The 22,604-nt window shown below is 45.8% G+C and overlaps 4 protein-coding genes and 1 non-coding gene across 7 annotated transcripts; 3 read left to right on the top strand and 2 right to left on the bottom strand.

Moving 5' to 3' along the window:
* Positions 1–39: 39 nt before the first annotated feature.
* On the bottom strand, positions 40–2,544 carry vbp1 (von Hippel-Lindau binding protein 1). Its single transcript, XM_086102869.1, has 6 exons — positions 2,385–2,544; positions 1,274–1,398; positions 1,118–1,184; positions 949–1,047; positions 722–860; positions 40–613 (listed from the first exon to the last, which is right to left on the bottom strand). The coding sequence occupies exons 1-6, from the start codon at positions 2,460–2,462 to the stop codon at positions 537–539; spliced, it is 585 nt and encodes a 194-aa protein (XP_085958995.1). The 5' UTR covers positions 2,463–2,544; the 3' UTR covers positions 40–536.
* Positions 2,545–2,802: 258 nt separating this feature from the next.
* Positions 2,803–2,874, top strand: trnae-cuc (transfer RNA glutamic acid (anticodon CUC)). The gene has a single exon. It is a non-coding gene; the product is annotated as a tRNA-Glu (tRNA).
* A 2,090-nt stretch (positions 2,875–4,964) lies between these two features.
* On the bottom strand, positions 4,965–8,119 carry LOC147208956 (E3 ubiquitin-protein ligase TRIM39-like). The gene is made up of 7 exons (XM_086102782.1): positions 7,068–8,119; positions 6,590–6,685; positions 6,279–6,512; positions 6,052–6,199; positions 5,947–5,973; positions 5,700–5,875; positions 4,965–5,618 (listed from the first exon to the last, which is right to left on the bottom strand). The coding sequence occupies exons 1-7, from the start codon at positions 7,680–7,682 to the stop codon at positions 5,202–5,204; spliced, it is 1,713 nt and encodes a 570-aa protein (XP_085958908.1). The 5' UTR covers positions 7,683–8,119; the 3' UTR covers positions 4,965–5,201.
* Positions 8,120–9,084: 965 nt separating this feature from the next.
* Positions 9,085–10,950, top strand: LOC147208955 (cerebellin-1). Of its 2 annotated transcripts, none has more exons than XM_086102801.1 (4): positions 9,085–9,220; positions 9,577–9,996; positions 10,067–10,186; positions 10,264–10,950. In XM_086102801.1, exons 2-4 carry the CDS (start codon positions 9,715–9,717, stop codon positions 10,459–10,461), a joined length of 600 nt encoding a protein of 199 aa, XP_085958927.1. In that variant the 5' UTR covers positions 9,085–9,220; positions 9,577–9,714; the 3' UTR covers positions 10,462–10,950. The 2 variants fall into 2 exon arrangements, with proteins under 2 accessions (XP_085958927.1, XP_085958922.1); XM_086102796.1 differs by having other exon boundaries at positions 9,090–9,220; positions 9,518–9,996.
* A 4,310-nt stretch (positions 10,951–15,260) lies between these two features.
* On the top strand, positions 15,261–22,529 carry khnyn (KH and NYN domain containing). 2 transcript variants are annotated; one of them, XM_086102756.1, is made up of 9 exons: positions 15,261–15,626; positions 16,149–16,396; positions 16,468–16,602; positions 17,530–18,791; positions 19,827–19,957; positions 20,082–20,178; positions 20,271–20,378; positions 21,250–21,358; positions 21,421–21,648. In XM_086102756.1, the coding sequence occupies exons 2-9, from the start codon at positions 16,199–16,201 to the stop codon at positions 21,502–21,504; spliced, it is 2,124 nt and encodes a 707-aa protein (XP_085958882.1). In that variant the 5' UTR covers positions 15,261–15,626; positions 16,149–16,198; the 3' UTR covers positions 21,505–21,648. The 2 variants fall into 2 exon arrangements, with proteins under 2 accessions (XP_085958882.1, XP_085958874.1); XM_086102748.1 differs by having other exon boundaries at positions 15,264–15,626; positions 21,250–21,351; positions 21,421–22,529.
* The last annotated feature ends 75 nt before the right edge of the window (positions 22,530–22,604 follow it).

Below are 22,604 nucleotides of genomic sequence, written 5' to 3'. Positions count from 1 at the left end.
TGTGATTTTTTTTTTCCTGGGACACAAGCAGCAGCACAGTCATGTTCAAAATCTTTTATTTGACCTGCTGACATTGTTTTCAACTCCCTTCCCAATCTTGGGACACAGCCTCTCTTTCCATGCACTTCTGCTTGTCTTGTATTGGGATACGAGAAATGCGGTCAATACATTCTGCATCGAGTGTCCAGTTGGCCTCCCCCCCCCAATTTTTGACTTTGGGGAAATAATACGTCACGTGCTGAAAGATTCCAAGTGACAAACTTCAGTTCTGTCTGATGGCCCACTGCTGTTCTTTGTGTCCTAATGACAGACAAATAAATAGAGTCCAAAGAAAAAGCACAAAAATAAGAAGGAGCAGAAGCACACGATGAGAGTCACCATGCATGTTTTCCGCATCTACGTTTCTTCCAGTAATCAACTGAAAAAGTCTCGTTTGTTCATTTGGACCTGAAAATAGACTTGGCCCTTGATCCATCTCGCATATTGATTGGAGAGAAAAATCATTGGCGGTGGGGTGGGGCGGGCTTCATCTAATCTTAAGACTTGTCTGCTGATTTGAGAAGGCTCTCTCTGCTCCTCCTTTTCACATCCCAGTTGTAGACTCGCGCCATGTCTGAGGTGAGCGGGGGTGGTCAAGGGCCAAAAGGTACACAACTGGCAACAAGTACGGAGACACACACCCACACCCACACAAAAGCGTTGCCGACACATGGAAGGATACTGACTTCGGTGGTGGTGAACTGGTCTCGCAAGAAATCTAGGTCCTCCTCAAGGGTCTCTAAATTGCGAGAGGCCGTGCACAGATTCTTCTCCAGCAGGGCCTGAGCGTCATCGATGTCGTACTCCAACATGACGTTTGCCTATGTGGTGGAGTCCGAGCGTACAATTAGCTGAGGTGAGAGGATCACCCGTGTGTGCTCCCCACACGCACGCACTCAGTTGACTTACTCCGAGCCATAAGCACACTTTGTCAGTGGGCGGTACCGAAGCCTTGCAGTAAACGTTGTCGGCCAACATGAAGCGCGTCTCCATGGGCTCTGTGGTCTCCTGGTGACGAGGACAACAAAGTAACGTGAGTTTCAAGACCAGAACGGCCGTCGGAAAAAGTAATACGCACCTTCTTTTTTTGCATGTGTCGCAGGATTTCTAGCGTCTGTCTGATCTGTGGGATCTGGTTTCTCAACCTGAAAGCCAGCAGAGGATGGAATTACATAAGGAAGCAGGAATGGAAGGCCGACAGGCCAACCGGCTCGGCGCCTCCCGTTCCGCCTACCTGAGCTTCTTCTGCGACAGGTTGACTTCCATGTATTTGTACTTTTGGTACTGCTCATCAAACTTCCTCAGAGCCGAGTCCGCCTTCTCATTGCCAGGCAGCTTCATGAATGAGTCGACATCCTCCTGTCAAATTCAACACGGGAGAAGGCGAAACACTGAGCAACTTCATGTGCTTTCTTATTTCTAGGTTCAATTTATTTTTAAAATTTTGGTATTCCATGTTAAATACGTACAAAGCAATTAAGAGTCTATTTTAGCAGAATCCATTTTTTTAATTGAAAAGGTCTTTCAAAAAGCTCTTTCATGTCATTTAATCGCAAAAACAGACAAAGTGCAGAAAACAGACAGGCCCAAATTGTCCACATAATTACACTGCAATAGTACATATTATGCTTTGTGAATACAAATTAACAACAGGTGCTTGTATGCGAAGTACACGATCTTGACCTAAACTTTACCTCAACTTCAATTAACTTAAACATCGGTGAAGGCTTGCTCGTGGAACCTGCAGACCTGATCGCTAATGCTCAAATCACAGAATTTGTGAAGGTAATTTTGGTTCTTTTGGGAGAACCCTATTTTGGCCCGACTCCCTGAAAAGTGCCTGGGTCTTCAGTTTTTCCAATTTTCTGTTAAACTATAGTTGTTGGTACATAATTATATGCTGTGCCTTTGAGCAAGGCAACTTAGCTACCTCCCCCAGCTCAAGCATGGAAACCCGCTTCTCGCGTGTGACATGCAACTCAAATATATCGCTGCATTTCTCGTTGAGGGATTGCAATGAGTATAAAAATGATTTGCAATGGGTCCTTGATGATAGAAAGATGCTCATCCCCATACGTGAATTTAAACGTAGCTTTCAGGATTTTGGAATTCATCGAGAACGATGGCGGGAGCGGACGCCCGGCCGCACAACGGAACTATAATAACTTCAGTTTCAAACCCGTAAATGGTCTTGCACATACTTTTGAGTTGCATGTTAGCGCGTTAGCTCTGTGTTAGCATGACGCTCTCAAAACGCTTCCTACAAGCACCGAGAGAGACGGCCCTCCACAGCCAATGTGAGGCTCCGCACATGACACGCGCGAGACGGGCCAGCGTTCACGTACCACGAACACTGCTTCGGGGATACCGAGATGCTTTTTCTTGGATGCCTGCACGGCATTGCTGTCTATGGTGGCCGCCATCGTGGGGTGGGGTGGGGTAAGGTTCTTTCTTTTTCCCTTCCTTCTTCCCTCCCTTCCTTCCACCCTCCTTTCTTTGCTTCGATATGTTACAAGAGGCCGAGCGCGCAGTGGCTCCCTCTAGTAGGCCACTAGCCGCAACTGCATTCACCTTTTCAAACTGTACCACCCCAAAACATTTCTTACACCATCACGACTAACGTTTAGATACACTAGATAAGCGGTCATTAAAAACGAGACCATTGTTTTATTTAAAAAAAAAAAAATCATGCACAGTTTGAATGCCGTATTAGAACTGACTAAGTCATATAGTTAAATACCTTTTGGTCCGACTTGTAACATGTCCCTGGTGGTCTAGTGGTTAGGATTCGGCGCTCTCACCGCCGCGGCCCGGGTTCGATTCCCGGTCAGGGAACAGTTGTTTTGACTGTTTGGTTTTAAGGCCCCTGTCCACAAGGGCGTGGCTTAATAGTAACGACGTAAAAATGTGTTAGGTTGATTGTTTTTAGTTATCATACATTTGCATATTATTAATGATAAATCGATTATGCTTGCAATGAAGAACACTTGTGCTTTTAATAGAAATATAATGCTTTTAATGAAGATATGCACACATTTATAATATAAGAATGCTTAGTGCACTGGGTGGCAGTTGAGGGACGCAACCACCTTTCCGAGAAAGTGGTTGGAAAGACAAAACAAGAGCAAGGTCGGACGTGGACGGAACTGTCAACACCAGCTGTAACTTGGTGTTTTTGTAATAATTGCACACATGTATGTAATTTTCACTCACATACACACGCATAGTCAAACAAGTTCAGTGTGTCTTCAACAGCCCTCATTCTTTAGGTTGGGCATGCCCATGTATTAGATTCCCAATAAATGAGAGGGGAGATCCTTGGGTGACGTGCAGAGAACTGAAACCAACGCGTCTCCTCGTCCCCCCGGTACCAGAATTGATTCTCCTGCTTATGTTTAATGTCTGAGTGTCAAATTGATGGAACTGACATTTTTGTAGGCTCGTCCGGGATTGAACATGGTACCTCTGCACTGTGAGGTTGACGCGATAAGCACTGGTCTACCGTGCCTACAATATTAATATCAAACAAATTAAAACACACAAAGAACGACAGGTAGGACTAGATTGTACTTCCTACTACTACATTTCAAATCGCTATTATCTGTCTATATGTCCAACAAACAAACAAACAAACACCCATCAGTAAGCGATAATAATGTAGTAGGATTAAGTACTGTGCATTTTTCCAGTGTTAAATGGGATCGACATTACAACATAGCCATGCAAAATAAATACCTAGCAGGCGACAAAAACGTCATGTTAGTGTGCAGCAGCTCATTCATTCTTTTTGTTTTTTCTAGTACTGCATGCAGAGCTCGTCCCATGCACTGTTCAAGGCTGCCAAGTGGCTTATCTACCCAATGTCAATCCATGCACTGTCTTACAGAATCAGTCGAGTAAGCGTGGAGAGCATTTTTTCTTACTTATCTCCTGCCTTAGTTAACAAAGCCGATTTCAAATGGTCCACATATGACCTTTAAACATAAACATTGATTAAAGCTGGAAGATTTTGCTCTTGTGTTGATTTAGAAATCCAGCCCGTGAATGCACAAATGAGACATGACTTAAGATCTTAAATTTTTACATGACTCAGACCAACATGAATTTGTATGTTTGAAGACATGATTGGTAGTTCATAGCTTCAAACCTAGTCATTAAATTTCATAATGAGGGAAGGCACAACACAACCCAATGATAGCAAAGTTGTCACTGAAGTGACATAATTTCATGGCACAAGACCATCATTTCTCCCACATCAGTAGCTGTGATGTTTCTTCTCATGTTTCAAGAGAAATGTGCATCTTGCGAACATAATCTATAAAACAATGTAATATTATCGGAATATTCTGGCAAATAGCAGCGTAACAGAAGCAGCTATAAAACAAAGAATTAAAAACCCAAAGTCACAAGTCATCCAAATCAAGGCCTTCACTGTACACTTGCACATTCGACCTCCTCCCAGAAAGCTAACAACATCCCACATACGTCCACTGATGACCACTTAACACAAACAAAAATTGTGTCTATGACTTACAAAGAACCTTCGAAGCATCCCGTGACCTTTTGGCCCTTTTCGACCGAAACACATGATGACCTCCTCTTTCATAGCGTCACTGTGTCCAACCTCACCTGCCTGTTCCTTTTTTTTATTCTCAACATACTCAACTCCCATTTTCAACTTAGTCGAGCTAGGTTGGCGCTGTCTCCGAAATTGACCTCTATTGTTGCTTGTTTAAAGCAATACAGTTTCACAAAGAAGACAACTTTCAATTGACGATTTTGTCTTCCTCACGATTGTCGTTGAAGGATTCAACACTGATGGTGTGTATTCGCTAACACTTTTTAAGGGTAATTGTTAGATGAAGTTACGCAACAATAGATATTACAAAGGGTTAGTACTGTTTGTCTAAAAATACTAAAAGTCATTTCACAGTTGTTGACACATTTTTATTGAATGAGAACTGAAGAAATGTGCTGTGTAATTATTTAGTGTGGTGCGATTTCGCTATTTGTTTACAAGAGCATTGGCAGTGTTGAGATTATTTTATTTTTTTTTGCCAGCCAGTTATTCAAGTATTTAAATTTAGACAGAGCATGAGTTAAAAAAAAAGAAAGTGAGAGATACTCAAAGACAGACATGTTTTTTACTGTTGTGACAAAGCTCATGCATTGCCGGTAAGTGCCACATCAGTTTGTGGTGAAGGTGCCAGTGTTAACTTGTTTACAGTGGTGATGATCATCGGCGCAGCGTTCCTTCCCTCATCACAAACTCCGGGACTAAAAAATGGAAAAATTCTCTCGGAGAACACACACCCGGTGAATGTGTAGATGTGAGACCTGGCATCCACATCGAAAAATGACACTGTCCCCTCCTCGTAATCGATGAACACGCCGACCGTCTGCGGCTTCTTGTCAAAGGTCAAAAGGACAGACGGTGAGTCCAAAGCACGGTACTCGTCCCCGCCCCTGAGACGCATCGTCCAGAAGCCATTCTCAGGCTTGGAGGTGATCAGGCCTTTCCTATTTACTGACTCTTTGACCACGCCCACATCCCAAAAAGTCTTAGTCCCCACCTCCACCTGATGGGAGAGAAAGATTGAATAAAGAGACCGAAAAGTATGGCCGCGCTGGTGTTGATGTCGCTCAGCAGAGATAGTGACCTGAAAATAGAACCTGCCGGACAAGAAGCCTCTCTTGGCCAAAACACAGATCACCGGGTCGAAGCGCTGAGGGTTCTCAGGCACAATTCGCAGCATCTCGGCGCGGCCCACCCGCTTGCCGTTGTCCAAAAGACAAATATTGGGATGGGCGGTGTCCGGGTCCAGCTCCACGTCCACTGTTGGAACCAGAAGCTCTCTTTATTTGAACAATCGTGACCCGAGAGGAGAACAGTGACGAAAGTGTTACCTGCGTAACTCTGCATGCGCTTCATTTCTGAGGGCGTGAAGAAGACGACCGTGATGATGAGCTCGGCTCGTAACGTGTTGAAATATTTTGAAGGGTGCAACTCACCGTCCGTTTGCAGGCCCTCCAGCTCACTCCTGAGGGCGGCGACCATTTTTGACAGCGCTCTTCTCGACGTCCCCACACATTGCTCAGTGTGAACGCTGATCTCCGCCCATTCTCTAGTCGGGGGAGCCGACGTTAGTGAGGGAAACCTCTGTCCTCACATAAACGCAGAGAGGTCAAAGGACACACTGAATATGACTGGCGACAAAATATTGACACCTCAAACTCACCTGGAGGAGGATCAGATGGTCGTCCGTGTCCATGAGCTTCGCCAACTCTGCGTTCCTCGACTGGAGCTCGGCAATCTCCCGCCGGAGCTCGCCCACCAGCCCTTTGGCCCTTTGCTCGGCCGCCTTCTGACTCTGCTCAACCTCGCCGTCGACCGCCAATCGCGTTTCCTCGGCCAAAGCGATCAGGCGGTCGAAGAGGTGTTTGTTGTTTGTCTTCTCATTTGCCGCACTTATCTGGTTAAGGAGGACAGGGTGACGCCGCCTCAGGGACATCCAGGTCGGGGAAATTTTCATCAGGGATTAGGACGCACCTTACTGAGTTTGAGAGCATTTTGGATTTCCTCCACTTTGTTCTGTCGCTCCTGGATCTTGTGCTGAAAGTCGGCCTGCGTCGTCCCCATTTGGACCTGAAATGGTTTCAGCGGTCTCGCATAAACGACACACATGAAAAGTTTCTTGAAAAAAAAGCAGTTTGTCCACACTGGTGAGGTCACTCATACGGCAGCCGGGTGGTTAGGTTCAATTACAAATATTGCTGCGCTTTGATCCTTTGACAGAAATAATGACAGGCAGTTACCGAGATGAAGAAATTATTTATCTCCACCAGAAATTCCCCCAAATTTGTGTGTTCAAAATTTTTTCACGACAGCAAACTCATCTGCTACGTGCACTGGGAACAGAAAAGGAACATCTCCACAAAGTTGATGAGACCAACCCTGAAGACTTTGGTCCATACTGTGCCCATGTTGATGTGGAAATATTGCCATGGCAACAAAAGGGCGGCCTTACCTTCCTCTCCTTGCTCTCCTCGTCAATGTGAACGACGAGGTGGTCTTTGTGCTGGCTCTCGGTGCAGAAGCGGCAAACGCACTGCTGCTCATCCCGACAGAACATCTCCAGGAGCTGATCGTGCTGCCCGCACAGACGCTCCCGCAGATTGGCGGCCGGCGCTATCAACCGGTGCATCATCAAGGTGGCCACGCTGCGGTGGGCCTCCAGGTGGGTGTGGCAATACGAGGTGAGGCACACCAGGCAGGACTGGAGGGCGCGCACCTGCAGGGAGGCGGCGGCGCACACGTCGCACGGCACCTCGCCGTCTCGGGGCGGCGGCGAAGAGGACAGGCCAAGCGTCATCCTCTTGAAGGTGTCGGCCAGCTTCTTGAAGGCGGCGTTGACGCTTATTTCGGGCCGGTTTGTGAAGGCCTTGTCGCACGTGGGACAGCGGCAAGCCTTGCTGTCGCCCCACCGGCGCTGGAGGCAGGCCTGGCAGAAGTTGTGTCCGCAGGGCGTGGTCACGGGGTCGTTCAGCACCTGCTCGCACAAGGGACACTCCAACTGCTTTTGAGCCGGAACGCCGCACGGGGAGTCCATTTTCTGCGACACAACCAAGACAAGTTCTGCCATTTGTATCGAGAAGTCGTTTGTCTAGGCTCCACCTTGCACGGCTATGCATGCTCTCTTTTGTCCTTGAAACCTTTGACACGCCTGCGTGACTCTTTTGATTCAAACGGGAAACAAAACTGACGTGGAAAAACTGTCGAAGGAATGATTCAAAGCTTGTCTGCCGGCACGTTTTTCTCCTCTTACAAAGCTCGTTCTGATGTCGTTCGGACTAGTCAATGCATTTCTGTTGTATGTGTGCTGCGGTGACATTTTACTCTAGTTTGATTACATTTAAAAAAAAAAAAAACTGTTGAGTCAGCTTCATTTTTTTGGGTTTGTTTGTTTTCACACAACGTTTCCTCGTGTTTTGGTCTTGTAACTCATTCAAGGAGTGACAGCAACATCGCATTTGAAAGGCAAGAAAACACAAGACAGTGGCTAGTAACCAAAGTGCAATAAGTGTCAGTTTACACTTACTGCGATGATCTCGCTCATGTACACGTCTGTCGTCGGTGGCGGGACACCCGGAAGAATCACGCCCGCTCAGGGTCCAACGGTTGATGCGTTTCGACCTGTGACTCACCTGAGAACTCTGACGCAGAGGAATGCAGTTGCTCCGGATAACATCGAGCATGATTTCCCCTCGTCACATGGTTGCCACTTTACGATCATGTGACATTTTCAGCAACTTGACTTTTTTTTTCAAGCTTTTGTGGATCTGCAACTAAAAAAAAATAAAAAAATAAAAATGATCATCTGTTTTGAATATGTCTTATGTACTCCAGATAGATAGGTGTCTAAAATGGGACAGGCCTCGCGAGACTTTAGGATTGGGATGTGGATGGACTGAGATTGGATCAGGCGCACTCAGAGTCAAGTCTGGCATCCCTTTAAGGGATTGTGATGGCAGGGACGGCGCGCATATTTCCGCAAATGTGATATGCTGCCTTTTCTGTTTTTTACTGTGAGCTCTTGGAAGACAGTGTGGAATTTATATTTTTAGCACTTCTGTTTTAAGGCCCCATTTTAATATGATCAGGCGATTAATTGATTAATTATGGCGCAGTTGCAGACTGCGCCATAATATGGACCAAACAGTTCCGGTCACCTTTCACTGACTCAAATATGAGAAAATGACCTCAAGACAGATTAAATAACTTGGACAAAGAAAGCAACTTTGGCAAAGCAAAAAAAAAAAAATGAACCAAAGATTGTGTATGAGATAGATAACCCAGTGTGGGGGACAACAAAATAAGCCATATTGCACCATGGACTAAAATAGTATATGTTTGTTTTGATGACATCATGCACAGCCTGAAAGAGAAAATATCCGTTATCCTGAGCCAGAATGGATCATTTTGCTTGGAATGCGATGTTGTCCTCTCAGCCAATAGAGTCTGAGAAGGCGGGAAGGGAAGCAGGTGGGAGTGAGGGGGATGGTGGGGACCAACATGGAGGGGAGGGACAGCGGAGAAGAGGAAATTTGGCCGGGAATGAGCGGGGAGAAATAGCAGAGGCAAAGCTGGAGTGGACAAGTTGTCTGTGTGCACACACAAACGGTAAGTTTTCCTGCATGTGATGTCTGTCGGTTTTTGATTAACAGAAAGACGTGTCTACGGTTCTTTTTTTTTTTTTCCCAATTCGCAAATGGCACTTTGCCATTACCTTTTCATTACAATATTTAATTCAGTTAATTGACTCTTGCCAACAGGTTGGGTGTGATAGCGGTTTCAAGCCGCCACCATCCAATACTTAGAAGTTTACATTTTGAGCTTTCTTCTGTTTCTGACCTGGACATATAGCCAAAAGGATTCGACCAACTCAGCTACGAAATATTTTTACCTCAAATTTTGCAGGCGTGTGAGCCTTTCGCCACCCAAGATAGGATCGCTCACCACTTGTGTGCCCAAAAAAGGGCTTCCCGTTTGCTGCCAGGAGAGCTCCACCCAGACTTGGGAGAGCTGTTCCTTGAAGAGCCTCATCATGTCCCGTGACCCCGTAGCGGAGCACCATCATCACCTGTGAAGATCGCGCCAAGTTACAAATCCTGAGAATGATGCGGTTTCAGCCTCCTTGGCCCTTCTTTGCCGGATTGCTTCTGGTCACCTGCTGGGCGCCACCGGGGGTCCGCTGCCAGAATGACACGGAGCCTATCGTGTTGGAGGGCAAATGTTTGGTGGTGTGTGACTCCACCCCCTCCGCCGAGCCATCGGGAAATGCCCTGGGCATGTCGGTGAGGTCGGGGACGGGCAGGGTGGCGTTCTCCGCCATCCGCAATACCAACCACGAGCCCTCGGAGATGAGCAACCACACGATGACCATCTACTTCGACCAGGTGGGTTGGATTTTGTTGTGGCGGAGAGCAGAGCAGTGGAGGAATGAACATGTCTCTTCCTTATTCGCAGATTTTGGTGAACGTCGGTAGCCATTATGATCCCCCCAGGAGTCTCTTTGTGGCTCCAAGAAAGGGAGTCTACAGTTTCAGCTTTCATGTGGTCAAAGTTTACAACAGGCAGACAATACAGGTATGTTCTTTCTTCTTTTTACCCCTCACTCAGTAACGTGACTGTTTCTACCACTCCCCATACCCCGTTTCTTCAAGGTGAGTTTGGTTGTCAACGGTTGGCCAGTGATCTCAGCCTTCGCCGGTGACCAGGATGTGACCAGGGAAGCTGCCACTAATGCTGGCCTGGTGATGATGGAAAGGGGGGACAAGGCGTATCTCAAACTCGAGAGGGGCAACCTGATGGGAGGGTGGAAGTATTCCACTTTCTCCGGATTTCTGGTCTTCCCCTTGTAGGACTGTGGCGAGGTGAAGGTTTGTGGAGAGATCAAGTCTTTGTCATCGCTAAGAATCATGTTCACCAAGGAAAGACTTTAAAGATAGTCGGCTGCTTCACAGGCCCCAACATCATCCTGACTTTTCCTTTTCCTCTGCACTATTATGGCTCAAATAAGATTGTAGCCCTCATGTATTGGCTTGCTTGCAACACGGGGCTTGGTATTTTCTCAAATGCATGAAACTATTTGTCTGTGGGGGGGTTTTTTCTTTCTTTCGTTTGATTTTGCTCGCTTTCTGATCTATCTGTCTTGACTTTGTCGTGTAGCTCAAGCTACTAGTGAAAATTTCTGTTGAGCTAGCTTGCTGGAGCGTTCAAATTAGCTAGCTGTTGTATATTCATGTCTTGCCATCTCTACTCACTTTCAATATACTGTATCACACAGTGAATGTGTTTGTTGTCCTGCAGATTGTTGAATTAGGCAGATAAATTGTAGCTGGTAAAAAGCACCTTGCCTCCCTCGTGCTTTACTTACACATGTCACCTCCAAACCACCGGGCCAGATCGTTGGCTGCGGTTTGTAACAGATGTGTCCTGAGCGAAGGTAGACTGTCTTTAAAACATTTTTTAATCAAGTGTAACTGTCGTGAACTTATCCATGATGATGTGCAAACATGGAAGCAAGCAACCACGTGAGTGGGGTTTTTTTTTTCCACACGGTGATTCTTCACAGAGCATCCGGTGGCAGATGGAGGATCAGCGGCAAAGCGAATGCCTCGGTGCCAGAAGCCTGCTGGGTTCATGCTGGACCGCCATAAGCTGTTGGTCTCAGCGGAGACCTGCGTTAGCACGTGGCTATGCTGCGAAGCAACGTGACATTTCATTGCCAAATGAAGGCTAACGCTAATAAAAACACCAATAAAATACATGGATACGTCACAGCTCTGGATATTTTTGACATTTTTCCTTACTTTCAGGCTTTGCCTAAAAAAAATTTCAGTGCTCAAGCATGGTGAGAGCAGGCGTCAAAATGAAAACAAAAACTTTCTAAATTTGCTATTGCATGGAAAATCCTACTGGATCCCCGACACCCTGCTCACCACCTCTTCCAGCTACTATCTTCAGATAAACGCTATCGAACCTTGTGCACCAAAATCATCAGAGATTCAACCAGCTTCTTCCCTCTCACCATTAACTCCTGAAACAGTAACTCAACTCTACAGTGGCTCTATGCATTTTTCCACACGCCTGTGGAACAGTATTCCTGCACTGATCATTGTAGCTCTGGCACTCTACATTCTTGAACAACTGTCGTTGATCAATAATCCACAGGACCAGACACTTGAAAGCACTCAAAGACTTTCTGTATAATTGCATGCCTAAAGCTGCACTACTATTACTGCTACTGGTCACTTTATAAATGATGACATTTTATATCTGCACAAACTGCACAACATTCATAGTATTGTATTGCACCACTGATCACTTTATCTCTGCTCGATGACTCTGCACATTGTCACACAGCTGTTATTGGAAGGTACGACTGCAAAATGCTAACCTTTCATTACGGAAAGTCTTTTGTAGGAGCTTGTTATTGCAATACTATCCATCCATCCATTTTCCGAACCGCTTGATCCTCACTAGGGTCGCGGGGGGTGCTGGAGCCTATCCCAGCCGTCTCCGGGCAGTTGGCGGGGGACACCCTGAATCAGTTGCCAGCCAATCGCAGGGCACACAGAGACGAACAACCATCCATGCCCACACTCACACCTAGGGACAATTTAGAGCGTCCAATCAGCCTGCCATGCATGTTTTTGGAATGTGGGAGGAAACCGGAGCACCCGGAGAAAACCCACGCAGGCCCGGGGAGAACATGCAAACTCCACACAGGGAGGCCGGAGCTGGAATCGAACCCGGTACCTCTGCACTGTGAAGCCGACGTGCTAACCACTGGACTACCAGGCTGCCCTATTGCAATACTAGTGTAGCCTATATTACCAGAAACAAATTCCTTGTGTCCTCTCCATACTTGGCCAATAAAGATGATTCAGATTCTATTCTATAAGCTGATGATGTATTAGATGCAACAAAAACCCTCACTTGTTTTCGGAACAATATCTGGGGCTCCTGGTGGAGCTGACCAGATTCTCATCCAAACGTGATGCATAATGAGCCTCTTTTTACACAACTCGCAAAACCAATAAAGGACCAGTTTTCTACACTCGATTCTCCCGAGCACAGGGTAAGAAATGCTACATGGCATGCTACATTATTCTAGTGTAGCCGAGCTCTTGATTCACTGACCGGTCGTATGGTGGTGCTCTTTTGCTTCCAAAACTTGCAGCTCTGCACTGCCACCATGTTGCAACAAGTGAAAGAAGAAGTAACATAATAGAGAAGAGCTCCAGCATGTTTAATAACTTTGGGCTTCTGCTTCCTCTGTGCTACACAGAGCCAGTAACATGCAAATTAGCGCAGTGGAAAGTAATTACAATATAGTTTTAGACCGTATGTACCATGGCGACAAAAGTATTTGGTCCTTTGGCTCTGTAAATTCTCTCTCGTCCAAGTCATGGTAATTCAGAACGGTTGAACCGAGGCAATTTTATGCAGTACAGTGAAGAGTGAAGTGACCCATATCTTTTAGAGGCTAAGTCGCCATTGCACAGGCATATAGAGCAACATCGGCGAGCGTCTTCTTTGGTCAGCAGTTCATTTGCATGTCAAGAAGAAGGGACATTCCTTTGTTAGATGAAGCCTCTTTGGCGCATATGATTAGATAAGTGTCATGTTCCGTATTTGGCAGCAGGTGGCAGGCGTTCCATTTCGGCCGCCTGCACACCTGCTGGCTATTTGTCGGTGATTGCACCTGCTTATCTAGGCGCTCCGGCGGTTGACTCATTGCCGGAGTATTACATGCCGTGCCACTGCTGTTGCCCATATTTCGCAAATTATTGTTCGATACCATTCGCGGTTAGTTACATTTTCGTCGTCCCAAGGGAATCTTTATATTATCGTGCGTGAACTAGTATTTGTGTTAACATACGTTCCTTGCCGCTTTTTGCAAGCGTTTTCTGTTGTCGCGTTTTCTTATTTCCTGGCAGTTCCCTTTTCCTGCTTCGTGCGTAACGTATAAGTGATTTGATCTAGCCCGTTATTTTGCTGTCACCTTGCTCTTGCTTTCCTTTCTCGATGACTCCCTTGGCGCACATATTAGTTGATTTCACTTAAGACTCAACTCAACTCGACTGTATTTATAGAGCACTTTAAAACAACCACCGCTGTATACAAAGTGCTGTACATGGTGCAAAGATCATATACCGTATAAATAACACTAACAACATTATGTGTGCGTTCACACATTTTCAAATGGGCAAGGCCGATTTGCCCCGCCCTGTGGGTGGGCGGCCAAGGCAAAATAAGATTAGTAACAATGTTGGACAGGTTACACCTTCTTTCGCAATCTAGCAGAAAAGGCTCCATAGGTACAGTATGTATTTGGTCTTTCCGGCATACATGAAAGAGCTCAATTAAGAATATAAAGTATTTTGGTAATCACTGTTAATTTAATATAGCGAGCATGAAAGATAAAAAGACCCGGTGAGGGGTTCACATAGAAATTTTCAATTGGTACCATGTCTAGGATACACATTGGGGTTGCTGCGGGCATGTTGAAAAATTCCGTGGGGACCCCTCACTAGGGGCCTAGTGTACAAAGCGTGCATATACACATGGACGACATGGACGTGGACTACACACTTTTCCACAGTCACATTCAGATATATCAAACCTGCAGGGACCGTTTCTACTAATTTGCATATTTATATAAGGGCAGGGCGGGGCAAGAGTGGTACGCCAACATTTTCACATCGATTCAGCGTACGCAGAGATTCAGGCATCTGGATTTTTTTTTCGTGTGTGCGACATTTTATGGATTTGAAAGCAAGAAAATGGTCACAGCAAATAGCGGTCTAACTCAAGTCATATTATATCATATGAGCCAAAGAGACCTGATCAAAAAACCTTTGACCTCCAATTCTGGATCAGGAGAATCACCGGTTTGAAGGAAGTGGCAAGAAGCCGTCTATGTCAAACTACAAAAGTCATCTCTAAACAGGAGACAGAGTTTGAGGCATCACTTATCGTCTGTCTGTAACAACGTAGGAACATTCCTTCCCCCAAACAATGTCTCATTCCATGAGAGGGCTGGATCTGACGAGCAGAGAGGATTGGTATACAGAAAGGTCCTTTCACAAACTACCCAAGGCAAACAACCTCAACATCCTATTATGGACAAACCACCGTGACATCAATAGGGAGAGTTAAACATTTAGAACGTCATCAGAAAAGCCCGTTGGACAGGCCCATATTTTATATTTTATGTTGCATTCTGTACTGTGCACAGTTCATTTTTTAAACTTTATTTTGTACATGCAAATACTTTGTTTTTCTACTTTCTTCCCTCCAAATCTTGCTGCTGTAAATTAGGAATTTCTCCATTGTGAGACAAACAAAGGTTTTCTTATTTTATCTTGACTTTGCAGATTATAGGACAATTTCGGTAAAAAATTGCCGGGAGAGAGGCGGGTCTTTATTCCGCGTTCAAAGCATTCTTTTATGAATCTACGTTCAGCTCTGGAAAAGTTGAAATCATTTGACAATGGTTCACTATGCATTTGATAGTGGCACACAATGTTCACACTCAGACCCGTAAAGTAATCAATTGAGAGGCGTATCTCAACACCCAATTTCCAAAAATAAAAATACGATTAAAAAAAAAAGCTCGGGTTGTGACGTCACCGGAATTCCCCTCAACGCCTTGTTGAAAAACTGAAACTCTGCTCATGAGCTATTTCCTTCACCTGTAAAGGGCCGCTTTGGGTGTTTGGGATGTGAGACGTATTATTCGCATAGAGGTTTTTATTACTGTTTATTAGCTTGTCGCCCCAGCGTCATAAGCAGCTGTTTTTTTTTTGTTGTTGTTTTTTTTGTTTGTTTTTTTTGGGTTCTCCACGACTACTTTCACTTTCGTCGCTGCGTTAGTGTTTCTTGGTTGGGTGCGCCGTATGCAGTGCTCTCCTGTGTTGTGTTTTTGTTCTCTCCTGGGTTGTTTTGTTTGGAGTTGTGACGTGATAGCACGAAGCTCGCGCGTCGAAGCCACTCGGAGACCTGGGAGAAGCAAAAGGTAGGAAAACTAAACAGCCTTTATTGACATTACGTCCTTCGCTCCGTTCTTTTTTTTTCGTGCCAAGTCACTTTGCCGTTGCCGTGCGGTTTTCAACGTTTCTTAACAGTGTCAAGAACTCGTTTTCTAATGTTGTTACATCATCAACTTGTATAGGAAAGTTAAACTCATGAATGCGTGAAAAGAGACGGAGTTGACTATTTGTGAAAAGAAACTTTTTTTTTTGGTCATTTGAAAAGAAGAAATCCATCATCTGCATATCAATTTTTTTCGAACACTGGGTTCTCGTCTGAAATGGCAGTCAAGTAAGACTAATGTGATACATTTGCGTAAGTACTGTACTGTGTCAAAAGTGTATAATAAGGAAATAGGAATTTTCACATTCAGATATTGCCAGAAAAATATCAAGTACGTAACTCATTGATTTTGACGAATTGTCATTTGCGTTCACACGCGAGGGTTGACCTTCTGAAAGTTAGCGTAAGCTAAGCAGCTACTTAATGAAATGTACATTGTCTGCAGGAAAGGGACGTTCCCCAGCATGTTTACACCATTCTTGTAAAAAACGAGGGATGGACGTACAAGACAAGGTGGGGGATGAGTTTGTGTGCCCCGAGGCACTGCGGGGGCCTCTGAACTCCCAGCAGGAATCCGTGGAGAGGATATTCCGAGTGGCGTTCACCATCAACACGAGAAACATGCCGCCCGGTACCAGCGGGCAGATATGGCTGCGACTGCAAGGGTCAGACCGTGACGTGAAAGCAGCCAAGGTTCGACGCGCCAATTCCTCTGCCCATGTGGATCGTGGTGCAGTTGATCAGCAACTATGCCCATCTTGCAGATTTTTGTGAAGGGACTTGTGAGCCAGGAGGAGCAACAGGAGATGTCCTATCCCGCCGCACTCAACTGCATCTTCTGCAGTGCCAATGGGTTCTTCATGGACTGCATGATCAAGAGCACTTCAGCACAGATTGTGGTTAGTCTTGCTTACGTGCTGATCTCAGTCGCACCAAGTCATTAACGCTTGTTAAGGAAGTATTCCTCTCTGTTAGTTAGATTTGAAAGAAACAATATAGAATGCTGTTGAAGGTATTTACAATCACCTTTAATGCCCCCTGACCCCCACCACTTTTAGGACCCCTCCAGAGGACATGTTTAACATCAAAAGAGGAACTGTTATTTCAAATATCTGTGTCGAGGAGTTTGGCCTTGCTGTGGGTGCTGCTGGTACCACTCTCTTGAACATCTGTTTAAACACTTAAAATAAAGAATATAGTGTTAAATTTATATCTTCTTCCCCCTTGAGTGATTAACAGCCCCCAAGTGTCTTCCTTCGTGCCCCCACACCTTGGGAAAATTCCTGATGGCTGTCAAGTCTCCCGAAGGAGGAACTCTTATCTCAGGATGTATGCACAGCAGGGAGTTCTGGACCTTGCCATCATGCCACAATCGAACTGAATTGACCTTTCTTTGTTTCTGACTTTTACATAAGGGGCAGTACTCCACACCCCTCATTATCATATTGTCTCTATATAATCTCATGACTGTGTTTTTTCTACGCTTCCTGACTGAAATCTGAAACCCTCAGGAGCCCGAATCGATTCGTAAACTGCAGAAAAATAAATTTAACCCTTCCAAGTTCTGTTCATTGATTCCAGCCTGTATTTGGATAACCAACATCCTCATCGTCCGAAATTCAACGAACACGCGGAGGAAGAAAAAGGCCGCTCTTCCTCCCAACACGCTCTTCAAATCTAGAAATTTGATTCATTTTGAACCGCTAATTTAACATCAAGCACAGTCTTATGCTGTTTCTTATTTTGTTGTAGCGCTTGTTTACCTCGATTCTGTTCAGGCTCCGACAGTATTTTGATGATGTTTTTGTTGTTCTACTTCAAACCAGGTGAGCTCTCCGGGCTTGCTGCTCATATCTGGTCTCACTGAGCCGGTGGTGCGAGCCTATTCCCTCATCGCTGACCTGTTGGAGAGATATAAGGGGGGGCAGGCCGGCTCCTCGGACGCTGAAGAACGAGGTTCGGGTGAGTTGTGTAATTCACCCCAGGCGTTCAAAGCTCTGGTGGAGAAATGGGAGGACCACCACATCCTGGATCTCTTCGTACTGCCGCGATCTGTGAAGGAAGCCCTGCTGGACCTGGTGAAAGACTCGGGACTTGCGCCTAACATGAAACGAGTAGCATTACATGAGCGGAGCCTGCCTGGGATGACTTTGGGTGTGCCCGGTGCCGCTGAGGAAGGGCAAATGGAGGCTCAGCATAAGGCGAGAGAAAAGGAGCGGACAGAACAGGATGAAGTTGAGGTGGAGACGTTGTCACCGGCAAACAAGGAGTTCTGGCTTTTGTTGAAATTCTTCACGGCCATGGGGTACACAGAGGACGTGGTTAAAAGGGTTCTTGGCCGAACGGGACCCAAAGAGGCCTCTCAGATACTGGACCTGGTTCAGCAAGAGCAGGACTACAGTGGCGGGGAACACCAGAGCAAGAGGAACCCACTTTATAAAATGGATGACAAGACAGTGGGAGGAGGAGGAGATGTGCCGTGCGAGGTCGGTGCTGTGGGCAGCGCACAATCCAAGGAAGAGGATGACTTTGTGTTGGGAGTTCTGAAGCGAGCTGTCGTGAGTTGCGGCTACACCGAGCACAAGGTGGCCAAGGCTTGCAGCATGTTGCCGCATGGAGCCAGCCACCTGCTGCTCCTGGAGCTGCAGAAGGAGACTGGCAGTGAAATGAAAGTCTTAGAGGAGGAGAGTCCGAAAGCTGGAATGACAAAGGATGTTGAGAGAAGAGGTTCAGACACAGCAAGACAAGCAGAACTCGGTTCCAATCGGGATTTGAATGAAGTCCTGGTGCTCCCACGTCCCGATCCTGCCAAAGGGCCACCCGGGCCAATGTATGCCTCATCTTTCACTCACATCCCGTGCCTGAAACCTCAAAGCCTGAGCTGCTCGAAGGGAGAGCTCCAAGCTCAGCATTCTCCCACCGGATCCAGAGAACGCTCCAATGGGGCCAGTGTCCCTTCGATGGCGGTGACGGGCAAGCAGCGCTTCCTCGAGGGTCTGCAGACACCCTTTAAACTCCAGCTAACAGACCGACCGGGGAACCCTAAGCTGAGGACCGTCATCATTGATGGGAGCAACGTGGCCATGAGGTAGGAGGAGGGAGGGGAGCGCATTTTGGAACTACACTGGCGCCTACAGATCCAAGTGGCCTCACGTATGACTTTTTGAGACAGGAGACATCGTTAAGATTATGTTGGGTTTTTTTTTTTAGCAATGAGCTAATTTCAGTGCGCAAGCTGCACTTTGACAAGTGCTGAACAAATCTTCCAAAAGAGGTTTCAATTGCATGAAATGTGCTTGTTTTAGTCAGGATAATGCTAAAATAATAGCCTATTATCCCCAAATGTATCTGACTGGCCCGAATATAAGACGGCCCTGATTATAAGACGACCCCCTCTTTTTCAAGACTCAAGTTTGAAAAAAGACTTTTTGAACACCAAATTCATTTTTATACAGAAAATAATTACAGTGCATTTGAAACAAATGATTATAACAATATATTTGAGAGAAAAAGCATGTTATTTTGCCTCATTCAAATCTAAAGTGCAATCACATTCGTAAATGAATGGCTTGTGGTTTTTGAAATGTAAATGACATCATAACTTCTCCTCAGCTGCCGGTTAACCTGGCCGATCTTCGACCCACTTTTCTCCAGATTGTCACTACGTTTCTCAATTTTCTGTTATCTCTTCTTTTATTTTCTTCTCTTTTCCTTCCTACCGCTATTTTTTATTTTTCTTCTTCGTGCTACCGCTATTTTTATTTTTATTCTTCGTGGCAGGGGTTCACTTTGGCCTGGGAGTCAAGTTCAGCATTCGCTTCATTGATATCTGGCGCCATCTAGCGTCGTGAATGGGTATAATATCTAGACCCCGAATATAAGTCGACCCCCACTTTTTCAGTGTTATTTCAATGCAAAAATCACCGTCTTGTATTCGGGCCAACACGGTGGTTATGTTCCCGGGTTTTAACCCTTTCAGGGACAGCGGTTACCACAGTGGACAGCTTAAGATATTATCAGGTTACAGTGTGGATGAAAGAGTTAAATTAGCATATTCATGATTTTTTTCCCTTTACTCTCATTGAAAGGTTCCTTCCCCTCCCATCTTCTCCCCTTTCTGTAGTCACGGGCTGGGGCAGTTTTTCTCATGCCGAGGCATTGCTTTGGCTGTTCAGCATTTTTGGGAGCGAGGTCATCGGCACATCAGTGCTCTGGTGCCCCAGTGGCGGCAGAAGAGTGACCCCCGCATCCGAGGTTGTTACACCCGTTCCCTTCGATGAACTCATGTTTGTGTGAACAGGAATTGCTTTTCCTTCTAACCTCGCCTAAACACGACACGAACTGTTCTTTTTTTTCTTTCTTTTTTTTACGTCCACAGAGCAGCACTATCTCGGTGAGCTGGAGAATCTGGGCCTGCTCTCCTTCACACCCTCCAGGGAGGTAATGGGTACGAGGATCAGCTCGTATGACGACAGGTAGCACGTATAGATATCGTCTTTGGAGATTTTTGGTCTCATTGCTGCAAAAACAATAAAACTAAACTAAAACCTGCACGGTTGACCTGTAGACTCATGCTGCAACTTGCACAAAAGACCGACGGCGTGATCGTGACCAAAGACAATATGAAGGACCTTTTGAATGAGTCGTTCGCGTGGAGGGACATCATCAAAAAGAGGTAAAACACTCCAAACAAAACCGACATCTGGTTGCGATGAGATGGTACTGGAAATACTGACCACTAAAACATACAAGACTGCAAGACTCCCCCCCAACCCCTAGCTCACTAGAGTTGTGTGTGTACTTAAACACAGGAAATCAACGGTGGTGCTATGCGGGCGCCCTCTAGTGGGGGATACATGAAATTCACTTTCTAAACGTTTGACAGGTTTAATATTTAAGAATAGTATGGTCTTGAACATTAAATGAATTATAATTGCTCACCATGTATACCACCACTCGGAAAGTTAATGAGGGATACCGTACGTGATCGCTGCCGAGGCTTTTAGCCTGTTTCAAACCTATTAGTCAGCATTTGACTCAGCATGAGACTTGATTATTTTTTTCACTGTTTTTGAGCTTTCTACTGTCTTTGTTATTAATGTATGATTGTTTATTGTTATTTTAATTATTCATGCTCCATGTACGGCACTTTGTCTACAGCGGTGGGTGTTTTAAAATGCGCGATAAATACCGTTGAGTTGAGTTAGGCATTTGCTAGGCTGCAATGTAATGTATTATGTCACACTGTACAATTTGTTTTCTATGTCTTTGAGTCTGCTTTGAATCTGTTTTGTTTGACTGTGCTGTCGGCTGCTAAACCGGCTATGCTAATAAAAATCAGTTTTCACTTGCCTTACCTGTATAAATAAAGGTTAAGTCAATCTAGAAATAAATCATGTTACAGTGACTTACAATATTAAATAGTACTTTGAGAATTACCGGTAAGTCTTGTTTTAGGTGGTACTTGGTATGAAAAATGTCAAGAACTTCTGTATTGATGAACGAAAGATGCAAAAATCGCCACGCGAGTGTCGTGTCCCCCGCAGATTGCTTCAGTACACGTTCGTTGGTGATCATTTCATGGTTCCAGATGACCCACTGGGAAGAGGGGGCCCTCATTTAGACGACTTCCTCCATTCCGATTGCAGGTGGGACGTAAGTCACATCATTCTGAAATAAATTCAACACTTTTTTTCTCACCATCATTTCCCTACTAGGACATCCAACCCGGCTGGTGTACCCACACATTCCACTTCCTTCAATCCACAGTGGTCACAAATTCTAGCCCACAACTTCCCTGACCAAACACCGGGTGGCGCTCTGAATAGAGCAAGTGAGGGGAGCAGGGAAGTGGGACTCGAGCACCCCAAACCCAGAGACAAGCAGGGTTCTGAGACGGCTCTGGCCAGCAGAACGGTGGAGGCCACGGCAAGCCTGAGAGAGCGTCTTTGTCAGGTCTTTCCTGGTCAGGACAACATGGTGATGCTGGTTCTGCAGAGCAACCCGACAGAAAATGACCTCAACGTGCTCTCGGCCCTTCTTTTGGAGTAATGAACTTGAACACAAATTCACACAACTGCGATGCCTTTTTCATCTGCTGTTCACCGCAGTGTCCGCTAGAGGCGGCACTGTTGGCATCTGTACATACAGCGTTTCATCTTATTAAGTTGACTCTTACATGTTTCGAAGTGCGGCCCGGTAGTCCAGTGGTTAGCACGTCGGCTTCACAGTGCAGAGGTACCGGGTTCGATTCCAGCTCCGGCCTCCCTGTGTGGAGTTTGCATGTTCTCCCCGGGCCTGCGTGGGTTTTCTCCGGGTGCTCCGGTTTCCTCCCACATTCCAAAAACATGCATGGCAGGTTGATTGGACGCTCTAAATTGTCCCTAGGTGTGAGTGTGGGCATGGTTGGTTGTTTGTCTCTGTGTGCCCTGCGATTGGCTGGCAACTGATTCAGGGTGTCCCCCGCCTACTGCCCGAAGATGGCTGGGATAGGCTCCAGCACCCCCCGCGACCCTAGTGAGGATCAAGCGGTTCGGAAAATGGATGGATGGATGTTTCGAAGTTTGTATTGCACCACATTGTGCGAAATGTTACCCACTCAGCATCCATTGTATCCTCGTCATCCTGGATGAGGGCGTTCTTTCATCTTCGGCCTCTTCTCAAGGTCTGTCATTTTTTTCCCCCCAGATGGGTTTTTGGGGAGTTTTTGCTTGCCTACCTGGGAGTTAAGATCAGGGGATGTTGTTAATATTTGTCAACTATGAGCATGTGAAGTCCTGTGAGAATTTTTTTGTGATTATAGTTTATATAAATATATTTGACTTGACTGGTTTCCTGATCAGCATCTGTCCCATGTGGTGGTGGTGGACCCCAAAAAGCAGGCAAGCGGGAGGAGCAGGTT

The sequence above is a fragment of the Hippocampus guttulatus genome, chromosome 2 (genome assembly GCF_054856545.1).
Source record: "Hippocampus guttulatus isolate MCC_2025c chromosome 2, RoL_Hgut_1.0, whole genome shotgun sequence".
In the NCBI taxonomy this organism is placed as follows: Eukaryota; Metazoa; Chordata; class Actinopteri; order Syngnathiformes; family Syngnathidae; genus Hippocampus; species Hippocampus guttulatus.
The sequence above is the reverse complement of the archived record's forward strand: the minus strand, read 5'-3'. Positions and strand labels throughout refer to the sequence as shown.